Genomic DNA, 14,490 nt, shown 5'->3' with positions numbered 1-14,490 from the left:
GTACAATATTTTATCCCCACTTCTGTAAGCATCCTCTTTGGCATGACAAAGCTGTCTCAGTTTTCCTGTAAACCAAGGATTATCATTATTGAATGATAAAAATTTCCTATTAGGGATGCACCTATCCTCACAGAAACCGATATATGATGTCACAGTATCTGTGAGCTCGTCCAGGTCTGTGGCTGCAGCCTCAAAAACACTCCAATCAGTGCAGTCAAAGCAGGCTTGTAGTTCCAGCTCTGCTTTATTGGTCCATCTCTTTACAGTCCTTACTCCAGGCTTAGCTAAATTTAGTTTCTGCTTGTAGGTCGGGAGAAGATGAGCCAGACATTGATCAGAGAGTCCTAAAGCTGCACGTGGGACAGAGCGATATGCATACTTTACAGTGGTGTAGCAGTGGTCCAGTATACTTCTGTCTCTGGTTGGGCATGTCTCCCAGAATAATAATAAGTGAGTCCGGGTGTTGTTGCTCCATGTTTGTGATGTGATCAGCCAGTTGTTGCAATGCTGCGTTCACATACACTTGTGGCGAGATATAAACACTCACCAGAATGAACGAGGAAAACTCCCGCGGCGAGTAGAAAGGCTTACTGTTGATGAAGAGCGCTTCAAGAGTGAACATGCATAAACCCGATGCCATAAGAATTCACAGCACTGCAGCCCAGCCATGAGCCAACATTCACAATTAGAAATGAGTGTTAAGGTGGCCAATGTTTATATAAATTATATAATATATATAAATTAAAGTGTGAGATAAGGCAGGTATATAAACATGGGAATATTTACTGGGAGACTGTAGACTTATTATGGATCTAATATGCAACTCTGTTCAATCAAAAGACAACTCTCTCAAAAGACATGCTGAACAAGAAAACGATTATAGCTAAACTTCCACTAGGGGCTGTTGCAATTTTAGAAGCTTTATGGAGCGTTATGTATGTCCTTTATCTGCAGCAGTGAATCTGTTGTCATTTTAAGTCCTCTAGTTTAAAAGACGAATTGCTTCTGTGGGGAAAACTTCTTCCTCCACTCAGCCATGGTGGCTGACAAAATCTCTTTCCCTGATGAGGCCTCTGCTTGCCTCCCAGTGCTCCAGGGGCTCTTTGTTATGCCACTGCCTCATCTCACCCAAACACAAGCATAGGAGGAGCTATGTGCCTCTTGCTCACCCAGGCTGCTCGCAGCTACACGGCTGGCAGAGTGCGATAATGCTCTGGCGACAGACAACATATGTGAGGGCCATACAAACTACTGTGGAGGACTGACTGCAGAACAATTCATATCTAATGTCTGTCCCCACTCAGAGAAATGTTCAGGATTTACTTGCAACACATACATGTTTAATGAAATCTGTTTACTCAAACCATAGACCAAATCAGGACTGCATGTTTACATTTGTGCTGTATTTAGTTTTACTTTTCTTCTTTATTAATTTTACTTTATTTTCTATATAAAGTATTTTAATGCTTGTATGTTGGCTAATACTTTATTTATGTTAACATTCATATTTCAAAACTAAATTAAAGGTAAAAAAATAAATTAAAAAAAAAGCAAAGATAATGTGATTTTAAAGGTGCACTCAGCAAAAAAAAAATACTTACACTGACACCTAGGTTCATGGATGCAGCATCATTCAAACTCATCAGTTATCACTTATCAGTGCCATTGCAGAAATTCACTATTCACAGTCAGCCATTACTTAATCTATAAGTGAAAGTGTCCAATAAAAGGGTGGTTACAGAGATTAAGTGAGTAATAGAATTTGGCTGGTCATGTGATCCTAATATAGCAGCCCCCATGAGGGGATCCTATCCATGTAAAGTAAAACAGCTTTTATAAGGTTACTGATATGATTGGAGCCTTCATCTCATGCAAGTGCTCATGATTTTTCAAAATAATGTTTCAAATTTTTTTATAATTTCTTTAGGAGTAAAACTTTTTTAATGAGGAAAAACTTGAGGTAATAAGTGGTAACAGTGCAAAAATGAAATCTTAAAATGTTAGTTCCACTCGTAGGTTTTATTGTAAAAACCAACATAAGGTCTTTATGGAATCAAAAATCGTGATGAAGTAAGGCACTTACAATGGAAGTGAATTGGGCTAGTTAATAAACATTAAAATACACAGTTTCAAAAGTATAGCCACAAGAAGTAAATACGTGTTAGCATGATTTTACTGTGATAAAATCTCTGTACTACATGATTTTAGTGTGATATATTACTTACAGGGTTTACCAGCATTATGTTGTCATGGCAACAAAGTTGTAATATTGGATATAACTTTACACAGATGAGGTTACTAAGTGATTTTATCACAAAATTATGTTAACATGTATGATGTTTATATCTTGTAGCTTTGCTTTTGAAACAATGTGAATTATAATGTTTATGGACCATTCCCATTCATATAACTGCAATTTGGTTTTGTTTTTTTGCTTTTGTCAATAAATGTAGGATGAGTCGAAATTACTTATTTGTGTTAATCAACATTATGTCACAAATGCTTTCTGTTGAGCTTAATTTGTATTATTAACTCATCACCCAGAACATTCCTTTAAGCTTTCTATCAACACATGCAGTTTTTTGGTTTATACATTTAGATCTGATACTGACTATCTATCAGTCTTGAAACCTGATTTGCAGGAAATGTTCACATTTGTATGGGAATGTATAGTTCAATACAGAAATCTAAAGTAATTTGTCCTGTGAAAAAGCTAATATTTGAATAAACAGCATTTTTGGAACGAGGGATGAAGTCCTCTACTTCTATGTTTTGACCAACCAACATCTGACCTAGCTTTAGGCATGACTCACTCTGACACAATTTAAAATGTCTTCCTACACTCTGATTTTAAACTGTGGTGTTTGTTCACTTTGTTGTCCAATGCTCTTTGCCATCAAATATAAGTGTCAAACCTCAAACACCAGCAGGAGTAATACTCAAATAGAATGCAGAGAAAAATCAATAAGCAGTAAAGCACACAGAGGAAAAACACATTCGCTGTCATTGGGTATAAATCAGCTCAGACACTTTAGGTGTTCTCTACATAAAATACAGACTTTAGGTACAAGGCGAGCAAGTGTAGGGTCTGTTGTAATCAGACTTTTCCTTGGTAACAGCATCTGTCAGGGTTGGATCATGGGAGTTTATTGTGGTCTCAGGGCAGGAGCCACCGAGTTGGAAATCATTGGGAAGCAAACTGCTGATTCCCATCTTCCTCCTTGGATTCAAACATGTCTCAACAAATTCTTCCAAAATCAAATTATCTTAGCTATGCTATCCACATTAAATGTATGGCTCTATACTTTAAATGTATGTCAATGATTGTCACATTTTTGTCTATTTGTTTTTCTCCAAAGGAATTTTGATACAAAGTTGATATCAAAATGAAACACTGAGAACTCCATACAGTCCCCTTAGCTAAGAAAAGAGCAAAATCTGATCAATACAATTTTCTTCTAGGTTATTTTATTGGCAATTGCTAATATATTTAATTCATTAGGGCCAAATTACAATACTACCCTTTAAAGGAACGTCCTGGATTCAGTACAAGTTAAGCTGAATTGACAGCATTTGTAGCATAATGTTTACCACAAAAAAAAAAAAAAAACTTCATTGCAAGACACTTACAATGTAAGGGAACGGAGATAGTCCATAAACATTAAAAGACACACTGGTTTAAAGGTAGAGCCATGAGACGTAAACATTAAACATGTTAACATGATTTAGTGTGATAAAATCGTTTACAGTATAACTTTACACAGTTAAGGTTAATAAGCGATTTTATCACTCTAAAATCATGTTAACAAATACAATGTCTAAATATGGTGTTTATTCTTTTGAAAAAATGTGTATTTCAGCGTTTATGGACTGGCCCAATTCACTTCCATTGTTAGCCTTATTGTAACCTTGATTTTTTCTCTTTTTTTATAATGGGGGGCAAGTTGTAATTATTTTTAGTAGTAATCAACATAATGCCACAAATGCTGTTGATTGAGCTCAACTTGTATCGAATCTGGAACATTCCTTTAATCATGATCAATTACAGCATTTCACTCAGTAAATCAACTTTCACTCAGGTAGTAAAATCACATACGTGTCCTTTTAGTTTAGACATGGCATTGTTTCTTGCTGTGTCGGAGTTGTGCAGCTGGCAAATGTCAGCTCTCATCTAATATTTCCTCACCATCACTGACACGTGACATAATGAGCACTAACATTACCGTCTAAATGCTGCTAGTGGCTGACAAGTTGAGGGGAGCTGATTTTGTGCACAGGAAGCCATTTTGTTCCAGCTCTGTGTAATGAGACAGATCTGTGAGACTCCGGAGCAACGAGTGGAGAGGGGGGATGTTGCGCGCACACACAAGCACACACACACTCATGCAAAACACAATTTGTCTGCACAGGCATTGCCAATCCAGCAGAGAAACGGTAAATCTGTGCAGCTACTCTTGACTTGACACACCCTACCCTTGCTCTGGGCTCCCATGGCCGTTGTGCAACTTGAAACAGGCTAGCTTTGAGGTTGCTATTTTAGCTTTGCTAGAAGAAATTTCCTTCTAATCAAGGGGCCATGTGACATTCTGCATGAGGCAACAGAGCACATGCTGATGTTGAGTGCCTGTGGATGTGAGGAGGAGTGGGTGGATGGAGCTTTTAGCACCAGCAGAGATTTCCATGATTTATTATCATGTAAATAGCTCACATTTAAAAGCTTCGGTATGGGTTGTTATCTTGCTCAAACAAAGCTATAAAAGAGGCAGTTAAAAGCAAGTAATCTATGCTCAGCAATTTCAGTGAATCCATGAGGGAAGATCGCTGCTGCCCACTGTACGTGCAACCCACATGAGCAAAGGAATGTAAACAAACCAGACTTCAAACGGAACCTATGTCAAGGGGAGGGGCGTGTGCTGGAAGCAATGATAGGGAGGGAGGTTGTGTCATGTTTCTGAAAGAGGTGAACATCGTAAGCAGGTTTTATGGAGCTCCTCTGCCTTTTATGAAACAGCACAGAGGGACTCTACACAAAAGCAGATGAACCCAGCAAGAAAGAGCCGTCTCGCTTTCAGTCTCGCTCTCTCATGTTCTTTCTTCTCTACTCCCTTTTTCCCGCCTCTCTCCACAAAAAAGGAAAGCAATCAGATAGGACACGTCTGTGGAAATTTCCATGACTATGCTCATAAAAATGCACCCTTGCGACTTGATTTTAAACAAATGTTATGTGCCAAATTTTGGCTTGTTTATCGGTGGGGTTGCCAGAGAGGCTTTCGTGGAGGGCTGTTGTGCCGAGATTAAACCTGAAGAAACTGCTTGCTTGTGTTTATGGCACCAAAAAAAGCCCCAACCTGGTCCAAACTTGCCTTGATACCTTTCGTCTAAAATCCTGTTTTTAATCTTTATCTCAATGAGGAAGAGGGTAGACATTATGTACCTTGTAATTGTGATTATCTTTCCACAACATACATGAAGTTTGGTAGAGGCTACTTGGAAATTCATGTAAATTGAACATATGGACTCTATTAGAAAAGTATTTAAGTGATCCAGAGACTAACTTGTGAGAGAGATGGAGGAAAAGACTGGGTCAGAAACAAGGGTGCCTTGTCTAGCGGTGTACAGTAAATTAAACCTCTCTATTTAGGTGCTGGCGCACATTGGTCTCCACAGCAAAGTCAATATGGGCTGTGTCAGATCTTTCAGAGGAGTGAGGTGTAATCATCTCAGTGCATTCTTGACCACCCTTAGATAGCTATATTCATTATTGGACCCACAGGTCTGGCAGTATTTTAAACTTCTGACTTAAGAAACCATGATCTCCACAGTTCATTTTGCTGAAGATTTGGATATTGTGCCAAAAGAATAGAAATGGCAAAATAACAGGAACCAGCTTTGTATTGTGCCCTGTCACTCTTAAAGGGATAGTTCACCCAAAAATGAAAATTCTCTTATCATTTACTCACCCTCATGCCATCCCAAATGTACTGTATATGACTTTCTTTCTTCAGCATTTGAAGAAAAATAGAAACATATCTCAGCTCAGTAGGTCCTTAAAATTCAAGTGGATGGTGATCAGACCTTTGAAGCTCCAAAAATCACAGACAGTCAGCATAATAGTTATCCATACAACTCCAGTGGTTAAAATAATGCTTTTAAAGTGATATGATCACATTTGGTGCGAAAGAAAGTCATATCCACCTGGAATGGTATGAGGGTGAGTAAATGATGAGAGAATTTTCATTTTTGGGTGAACTTTCCCTTTAAAGGGATGGTTCATCCAAAAATAAACATTTTCACACAAAAGGAGATGTTAGGCATAATGTTAGCCTCAGTCACCATTCACTTTCAATGTATGGAAAAAAGATGCAATGAAAGGGAATTGTGACTAACAAGGCTAAGATTCTTCCAAACATCTTCTTTTGGGTTCCAAGGAATAAGGAAAGTCAAACGGTGTTGGATTGGACAACATGAGGGAGGTGATGATGACAGAATTCTAATTTCTGGGTTACCTATCCGTTTAAATGTTTTGCACAACATGGCTAATATAATTTAAATTATATGGCCAATTAACAGTCTCATGAAATGTCCTGTTGCGATTGATCAGACCACAAAGATCAAAATTGCATTTACAGATTTGAGAGCATCACTTGGTTTAAACACTTCAGGGGTGCTAACACATTTTTAATGAATATATCATCCCACCTTTCCTTGCTGCAAAAAAGAAACTGTGATGCCCAATACTCAATGTTTTTCATCAAACAACTAAAGCCTTTTGGTACAAAACAAATGCACAGAGTGAATTATGCATGTGACTGATTGCACAACTCCTCTGACATAAATTAGTTAGAAGAAAAGTTTAAGAACAGCTGCCAAAAATGTCAATGCATGCCTGACAATATAGTATTTGATTTCAAATGCCCACAGCATGAGAAAAGTTTGACATTGCAAACAACTTGAATTAGTGTTAGGCAGAAGTTTTTACAGAAACAAACCTTATTATTCCCTGCCATTGGCACAAATGAACATCCAAACCTAAAATTGTTTTCAGAACATGGTATGGGAAGGAAAACAAAGTTTTTCTTAAAGGGATGGTTCACACTAAAATTACAATTATGTCATAATTTCCTCATCCTATTGTTGTTCCAAACCTGTATGCCTTTTTTTCTTTTGTGGAACACAGTAGGAAATGTAAGGCAGTATGTTAATCTAAGTCACCATTTATTTTTATTGCATCTGATTTCCCATACAATGAAAGTGAATAGTGACTAATTATGTTATTCTCTTTTGTGTGCCACAGAAGAAAGTCATGTCGGTTTAGAACAATATGAGGGTGATTAAATGATGACAGAAATCTTATTTTTGGGTAAAATATCACTTTAAAACCACACCATAATGTCTTGCTCAAACAAAGCTTTTACTAGTTTCTCTATGCAAAATACTTTAAGATGTGTGAACAAGGGCTGACGTCACATGACAAGGAAAGTGCTCGGGACAACTATATAAACCAGTCAGAGAAGCTATTCAGGTCACAGTAACGTCCAGGAAGTTACTGCTCAAAGCTCACATACAAATATCTTGTTCAAACAACTGCCATTACATACAAATGAATTTCTAAAACATTTCAACAAATATATCCATACAGCAATGCTATGGTTCCTCTTTCTTCTGATTTAATTAACACTTTCAAACCTTTTCAGATGAAATAAATAAACACACTATGGATACAGTGTACAATGCAACATATGACCTAAGTGGCTCCAGATTAGTGGAGCATGAGAGATGTGAAATGTTCCAGGTAGCCCTCAACATTTTCATTCCCACACAAACATCATGCTCTTTCGCAACTCCTGCCTGAACCTCTCCATGCAGAAGAAATTAGAGCTCTTACCTGGGCAAGCACAGCCTCCAACAGACATCTTCTCACATGTTTGGCACTGCTCGTAATGAAATGGTGTTGTTCAGTCCACGCACTGTTCGCATGGGCTTCTACTGAGAAATAGAAACAGGCAGAAAGGGGTGGGGAGTGAGCAGAGGGAGGGCACAAAAAAAATAAAATGTAGAAACAAGACCTCTGCACAAAGCAGGAAGTAGGAATTATTCTTCTGCTTGACTCTGCTCTCAGGTTCATTAATATGCAAATTGCAATACTTGTGGGAGGGAGAAAATATGAGCGTGAGAGAGAGTGTGTGTGTGTCTGTGTGTGACACAGAGGATTGGATCAGAGAGAGGGAGGGTTGGAGCAAGAGCCAACATTGTTAAAGTGACCTGTGTGGCAGATTTTAGAGCACACTGGCCATGTGATGCTGCTCTTTTTTTCTTCTGTAGATGTATTGCCTATTTTTGCCTTGTGCTGCTAGCCCAGAGGCATAAAGTCATTACTGCCTAGTGGAGCTATGACACACAGCATAAACACACACAGACACACGTACTGTACAGCCTGCCCTCCTGACGCTCCCTGGGGTCTGCTGCACAGCTCACCCCTGCCAGAGTGAGACACACATCTGCTGCATGACTGATCTCTCTTTTCCTACTTATACTGCCATTCTTCTCCTTTCTGCTTGTTCTGTTCATTTCAGAAACCTCTCCATTGTCCTACATTTATTTTATCTCTTTTATATCTAAGTACTGTAGGGGTACTATGGTACAATAATGGTATCAGATGGAAATGCAGTAGTACTGAATATTAAGCATATGCATATGGCATTTACCCCTAAAGTTTTGTTGAGATTGACTTTGCTGTTTATTTATTTATTTTTTATCCCACTGATGTACATGTAAAGATAATAATAGTAATTTTGAAATTAACCTCTTATTTTCCCTTCAAATTGTTTTAATAAGTTCCTCTGGCCTAATCCAGTAGGCAGATATTACTGAGGCTTTATCACTCTATTTTACTACAAAGTAGGCATGTGCTTTACAGAAATGTGACATCAGAGCATCAGTTAGATAATCTTGGCATGTAAAATTGTATTGCATTTCAACACGTTTTATACCTGGGGTCTCTGAGACCCCAAACATAAGTAATGTAAATATTATAATGGAGGGCATTTGATGTGATTTAAAGTTAAAATTTTGTTTAGAATCAGTTCTCATAAGATAAGGAAACATCATGAGGTATCAGTCTGATACTGTTAAGTATATTTTCAAACTATTAATGGAAGTACAATTTAGGCTCAATGGACAGCATCTGTAGCATAATGTTGATTACCACAAAAAATAATTTCGTCCCTTGTTTATAAAAAAATAAATAAATTGTGGTTTACAGTAAGGCACTTACAAAGGAAGTAAATTGGGCCATTACATAAACATTCAAATACACACTGTTTTAAAAGTATAGCCACACAATGTACACATCAAGATTTTAGTGTGATAAAAACTGTTCTAAGTTCTATAAGTTCCTTACTGTAACCGTTTTCTTTTTTTTGAATAAACAAGGGATTGAATCAGTTATTTTTTGTTGTAATCAACATGAAGCAACAAATGCTTTAGATTGAGCTGGAGTTGAACTGAACCCAGAACATTCCTTTAAAATAGACCCCAACATAACACGAGGATTACATTGTACTCCAAGATACTAAGAATACAATGTATTTCCACTGTACATATACAAAAAAACCATGGTAAAACCTTTTTTGAAAGTGTAATAACTTCCATTTATTCGTACTGACAAGAAAATGGTGGTGTTAATAGTTACAGACAGTTTAGATTAAAAATGCAAAACCTACCTGGAGAACTGGGACATTGGAGAAACAGCTTAGTAAGGAGAGTGCTATGGGGTGTCTAATTTCTTCCAGAAACCAGCCTTTAAAAGTGGTACAGCAATCCATGGGACACAAAAACCAATAGGTCACCTTGAATATAGACTTTATTGTCTATTTATCAATAGAAAGAAATCTACAATTGTGCTTTGTCTTTAAGCGCACACTCGTCCCTTCCTCCCTTCTTGTTTTGCCAGCTCAAAGCCAGAGACTCATTGGATTTCTCTTAGTCCCAGCAGACATAGAGAGGTCCCTGTCCACATGGCACCCGCTCTGTGTCAGCCCTGCGATCGATCCAACGCATCCCTCACTTTCCTCAGCACTCCCTTCTCAAAGACTCTCCCTCCAGTGGGCTGTGCTTCTAACTACCAAATCTTACACACCACTGGTCCATTACGTCCCCTGTCAAGCCTTCTGATAATTCCAGAGCATAGAGAGGGCACTCTCAAAGGTTAAGTACAACCTTTTGATTTCACAGACTACATATCCAGTGTGTCTAGGGGAACAGAGCACCGGGTTACATGTCACCTGTCACTCAAAATCAATATGCTGACACAGAAAAAACACTTGCCATGTAAGTCTTCCCTTTACATACACGAAAGATCAGTCAATCAAATGTAAAATCACCCAGGCAAAAAAAACAAAACAATCGTAAGTGTTTTTTTTTTCTTGTATACCGGTAAAAAACTAAAAAGAACTCGCATAAAACAACATACATTTACTTGAGAAGCAAAAGTGTAAGATATTAAGACTAAAATATCTTTAATATACCTTAAATTAAAGGAATGTTCCTGGTTTCATACAAGTTACATAAGCTCAATCAACAGTGTTGGTAGCATAATGTTGATTACAAAAAAAATAAAATAATAATAATTCCTATTTTTCCCTTGTTTCTTTAAAAAAGCAAAAATTGCGGTTACAGTCAGGTACTCACAATGGAAGTAAATGGGGCCTGTTCATTAACATTAAATATTCATTGTTTCAAAAGTATAGCCACAAGATGTTAATATTATACATGTTAACATGATTTTATTGTGACAAAACCACTTACTGACTTTATCTTTGTAAAGTTAGGATATATCCAATATCACAAATTTGCTGTCATGACAACATAACGCCAGTAAACCATGGTAATCTGGTACACGCTGTAATGGCAGTAAATCCCTGATTTTATCACACTAAAATCAATTTAACACTTATAATGTTTACGTCTTGTGGCTAAACTTCTGAAACAGTGTGTATTATAATGTTTATGATCTGGCCCCATCCACTTCCATTGTAAGAGCCACAAATGCTGTCAATTGAGCTAAACTTTGCATTAATCCCAGAACATTCCTTTAAGTTTATTATTCTTACCACATTGGCAAATTTTTTTTTTTTTTTTTTTTTAAGCAAAAACCTCACAACATTTTGTAAGATTTATGCTTAAAATAAAAGAAAAAAAAAAAAAAAAGAAATTCATTAATGGGTTAAGAAAATAAAAACATTATAAGCATTTTACTCTCTCAAGTAAACTGATTTAAGGACATGCAGATATTTTTACTGGAAAATGAGAAAATTTTTTTCAATCTTGGACACAGAAAACAAACCCTCAGCTTTCTCTAACCATTTACTTTTGTGTGCCATTAATGAATACCTTATTTGATTTACTTTCCTCAGCCAAAGAAGAGCTGCGGTCTAAATACAGTGAGCAAAGAACAAAGAGAGCCACTCCATGAAGGATAATTTCACATTGAGAGGTTTCTTCGCGATGCTCTTGAGGCTTTGAGGGAAATGGCTTTTTGTTTTCAGAGCCACAGATTGGCTTTGAAGCTCTGAGCCTCAGGAGACGCTCTCCACCACAGACTGCACAATCAGGTCCCTCACTCCCGATTTTTCAGTCACACGTTCACACATTCCCGACTCACAGCTCAGCTGAAAACAAAGATGATCCCTCCTCTGTTTCTCCTGCACACTCTCTCCATCAGGGTGACACATGGCAGTGTGAGACCATTGTTGAGGACTAGATGTTTACCTGAGTGTGCTGACACACACTCACCTTTACTCGCAGTCACAGTGATGTTCCTGCTGCTGGCGTGCTGTCGAGAAACAAACGCAGAGAAGCAAGATCTATAATCAACTGCTAATCCAATTAACTGCGTGAAAACAATAGCACAAAAATACATTTTTAAAAGGTGCATCAACACATTACAATATCACAGTACCAAACAGCTTTACTTTGTTACAGTAAAACTGCTCCAGTTCAATCAAACCACATACAAACTAATGTAATCAAGTTAACATTGTTCCACATTGTTTAGTAACAATTGCCTCAGTATATTTTACCTCTTCAGGGTCTGCGCCGTTTGTGGCAGTCAAAGCTCTGTGTATTGATGATCTAGAGCTGGGTCAATTAGCCCTAAAAAGCATGGACAGAGAGAGAGAGAGAGAGAGGGGGGGGGGTTGCAGAGAGAGAAAGAGAGAGAGAGAGAGAGAGAAAGAGCAAAAGGAGGAGGGAGAGAGCACACAGATCCACTGGAATAAATATGACGCAGAGCCAGAGCAACTTCTCCAGCCCGCTGTACCCAGCGAGGACACTGTCACCATGGCAACGGCAGAGCAGTGATAGCTTGCCGGGGCACACAAGGCACAGCATTATTCTGTCTCTCACTCACTGGAAATACACAGTTCCACTCAGGCAGGCATGTAAGCAGGCAGGCAGGCGCCTTGTATTCAATTAACTCTGCTGGTTCTGTGCCCCAAGAGCCCAGTCACCTGTGACCTGCTACAAGGACAGACACAGTTTAATGCAAATATTATTTGAGAAGAGGTTAAATGGGTCACAAATCAGTATTTGGAAAGGAATACTTGCAGACTCCATGTGAAAAAAAGCAAAGGGTCCGTGTCAGATTGGCTGAAAGTCAAGGGTTTAATATGGCATTGCCAAATGAGAGATTCATTAGTTTAGCTTTGGCAGTCTCTCAGAATGGCAAAAGCAGCCACCTTCTTGCATTAAACCTTCAGTGTTTCATTGCCATTATTATACATTATTTAAATGGCTTGGCCAAAGTTGGGGGGGGGGACGCTTAAGATTGGTAGCTGCTCTTAGCCAGTTTTGATTATTTTAGAGAGGTTTTGGGTCCTTATCAGCATGGTCAGGCTGGGACATTGGCTGGCTGACCAGCTAAGCAAGCTTAAACCTGTTTGGCCAGGCTGGGTGACTACATAAAACAGCTAAGACCAGCAAACCACCTAGGTTGGTTTAAGCCTTTACTCCCCCCCCCCCCCAAGGTCAGTCCATTCGGTGGCCATCTTGGGAATTCTCCTGGGTAAAAAACAAATGTAGACAAAACTGTCGTCTTAATTATTCATGTTTAGTGTTGGCTTGTTCACAGTCACAATTGGTTCCAAACTTGATCATGATGTCTTACAAATGTGAAGAAGTTTAAAATAATTTTCCTTTAACACTGTAAAGACATTTTTCTCCATTCAAAGCACCCTTCAGAGACTGATTTATCCTGTTTAGAATGCAGGAGTGTGTTGTTGCTCTTCTTTTCTGCTTTGTGTTGCAGTCCACTTCCAGGTAAAAATACACACCATGTGGCACATCTGTATTTCAAAGCGAGCGCATTTTGTTTTCTTCCAAAATCTGTCCAATCCACGGCCATCTTGGGAATTCTCCCGGGCAGCTATTTTCTATGGATATAAGCAGTATAAAAGTACAGCTCTCATCTACTTGAATGGGGAAAGACAGAAATCTCCAAAACAGTTATTCAAGATTATGATCAAATATTTCAAATCAGCAGTAAAATCTGACAACAATGATATCATCGGTTGTGCTCTTTAGGTCAGATCACACAAACACTGCTATTTTTCAGGCTTGTCCAGCTGATGCGCATGGGCATTCTCAAGTTAACCAACAGCTGATGTCTGTATCTAAAAGACGACTGGCTCGTTTGCCTGTAAGGCGGGACTTCCTTTTCTACACCCGCCACATTGTTTGTTCAAATTTCTCACATTCATTTCAGTACAAGTGGTCCATCTCAAGATAAACAATCTCTGCTGTGAAAGAGTCATTCCTTAGTGAAATAGATGCAGAAAATATTAACATCCAGACAGCTCTCAAGAACTATAATAGCCTTCATCTTAATTAGCTGTCAAGTGTTCCAGTGGGCTGAGATGCAGTGTGTCAAACTCATCCTGGGCAATCCCTTCACTGTAATTTGCTTGCTTAGAAAATACAGTATGTTTTATAAACAATAGATCTGGCCAACAAGGTTATGAGATTTTTTTTAACCCAGTATTTTTATTCTTTGAGTAGTGTCTGGTTCCTGCCAAAAGCAAAGCTGAGTAACAAGATAGGCTACAAGGATGGAGGGGAATGTTGCGTGCCAAGTGACTCTGTCCATGTGTTCCAGTCTTAACCAGTCTGAGCAGAACCTCCTCATCGCAGCAGTGGCTGTTCTAATGATGAGAGCCACACAATGGAAGGTGACCCACTTATTGCGCCATGTCCTTCAGCAACTCGCAGTCTCCAAAGACACTCTGGCCTAATTTCAACAGTCCTCTTGTACACGTTGTGTGTGATTATATGTGTATTTTGTTTGTGTTATGGGGAGGGAGGGTGTTTGATAGAATGCTGCCCAAAATTATCTAGTGCAGATGCTGTGCCCACCTATAATAACAAGACAAAATAGCAATGTGACCTATCCACCTGGAAAGCAGAGAATTCATGTCTGGAGGTCTTCCTGGAAGA

At 38.5% G+C, this 14,490-nt stretch overlaps 1 protein-coding gene across 13 annotated transcripts in view; it reads right to left on the bottom strand.

Moving 5' to 3' along the window:
* LOC127413822 (LIM domain-binding protein 1-A-like) overlaps positions 1–12,142 on the bottom strand; it is a 28,123-nt gene extending 15,981 nt beyond the window's left edge. The window contains exons 1-3 of one of the 13 annotated variants that reach the window (XM_051651249.1): positions 12,081–12,142; positions 11,794–11,833; positions 7,886–7,983 (exon numbers count right to left, since the gene is read on the bottom strand). In XM_051651249.1, the coding sequence (XP_051507209.1) occupies positions 7,886–7,913 (28 nt within the window). In that variant the 5' untranslated portion in view covers positions 7,914–7,983; positions 11,794–11,833; positions 12,081–12,142. Of the gene's footprint in view, positions 1–7,885; positions 8,580–11,793; positions 11,834–12,080 lie in introns of those variants that run through there. The other 12 variants (XM_051651250.1, XM_051651251.1, XM_051651264.1 and 9 more) reach the window with 12 other exon arrangements.
* Positions 12,143–14,490: the final 2,348 nt, after the last annotated feature.

Source organism: Myxocyprinus asiaticus, chromosome 23 (assembly GCF_019703515.2).
Source record: "Myxocyprinus asiaticus isolate MX2 ecotype Aquarium Trade chromosome 23, UBuf_Myxa_2, whole genome shotgun sequence".
Taxonomy (NCBI): Eukaryota; Metazoa; Chordata; class Actinopteri; order Cypriniformes; family Catostomidae; genus Myxocyprinus; species Myxocyprinus asiaticus.
Note: the sequence above shows the minus strand (reverse complement) of the source record. Positions and strands in the feature narration are given on the sequence as shown.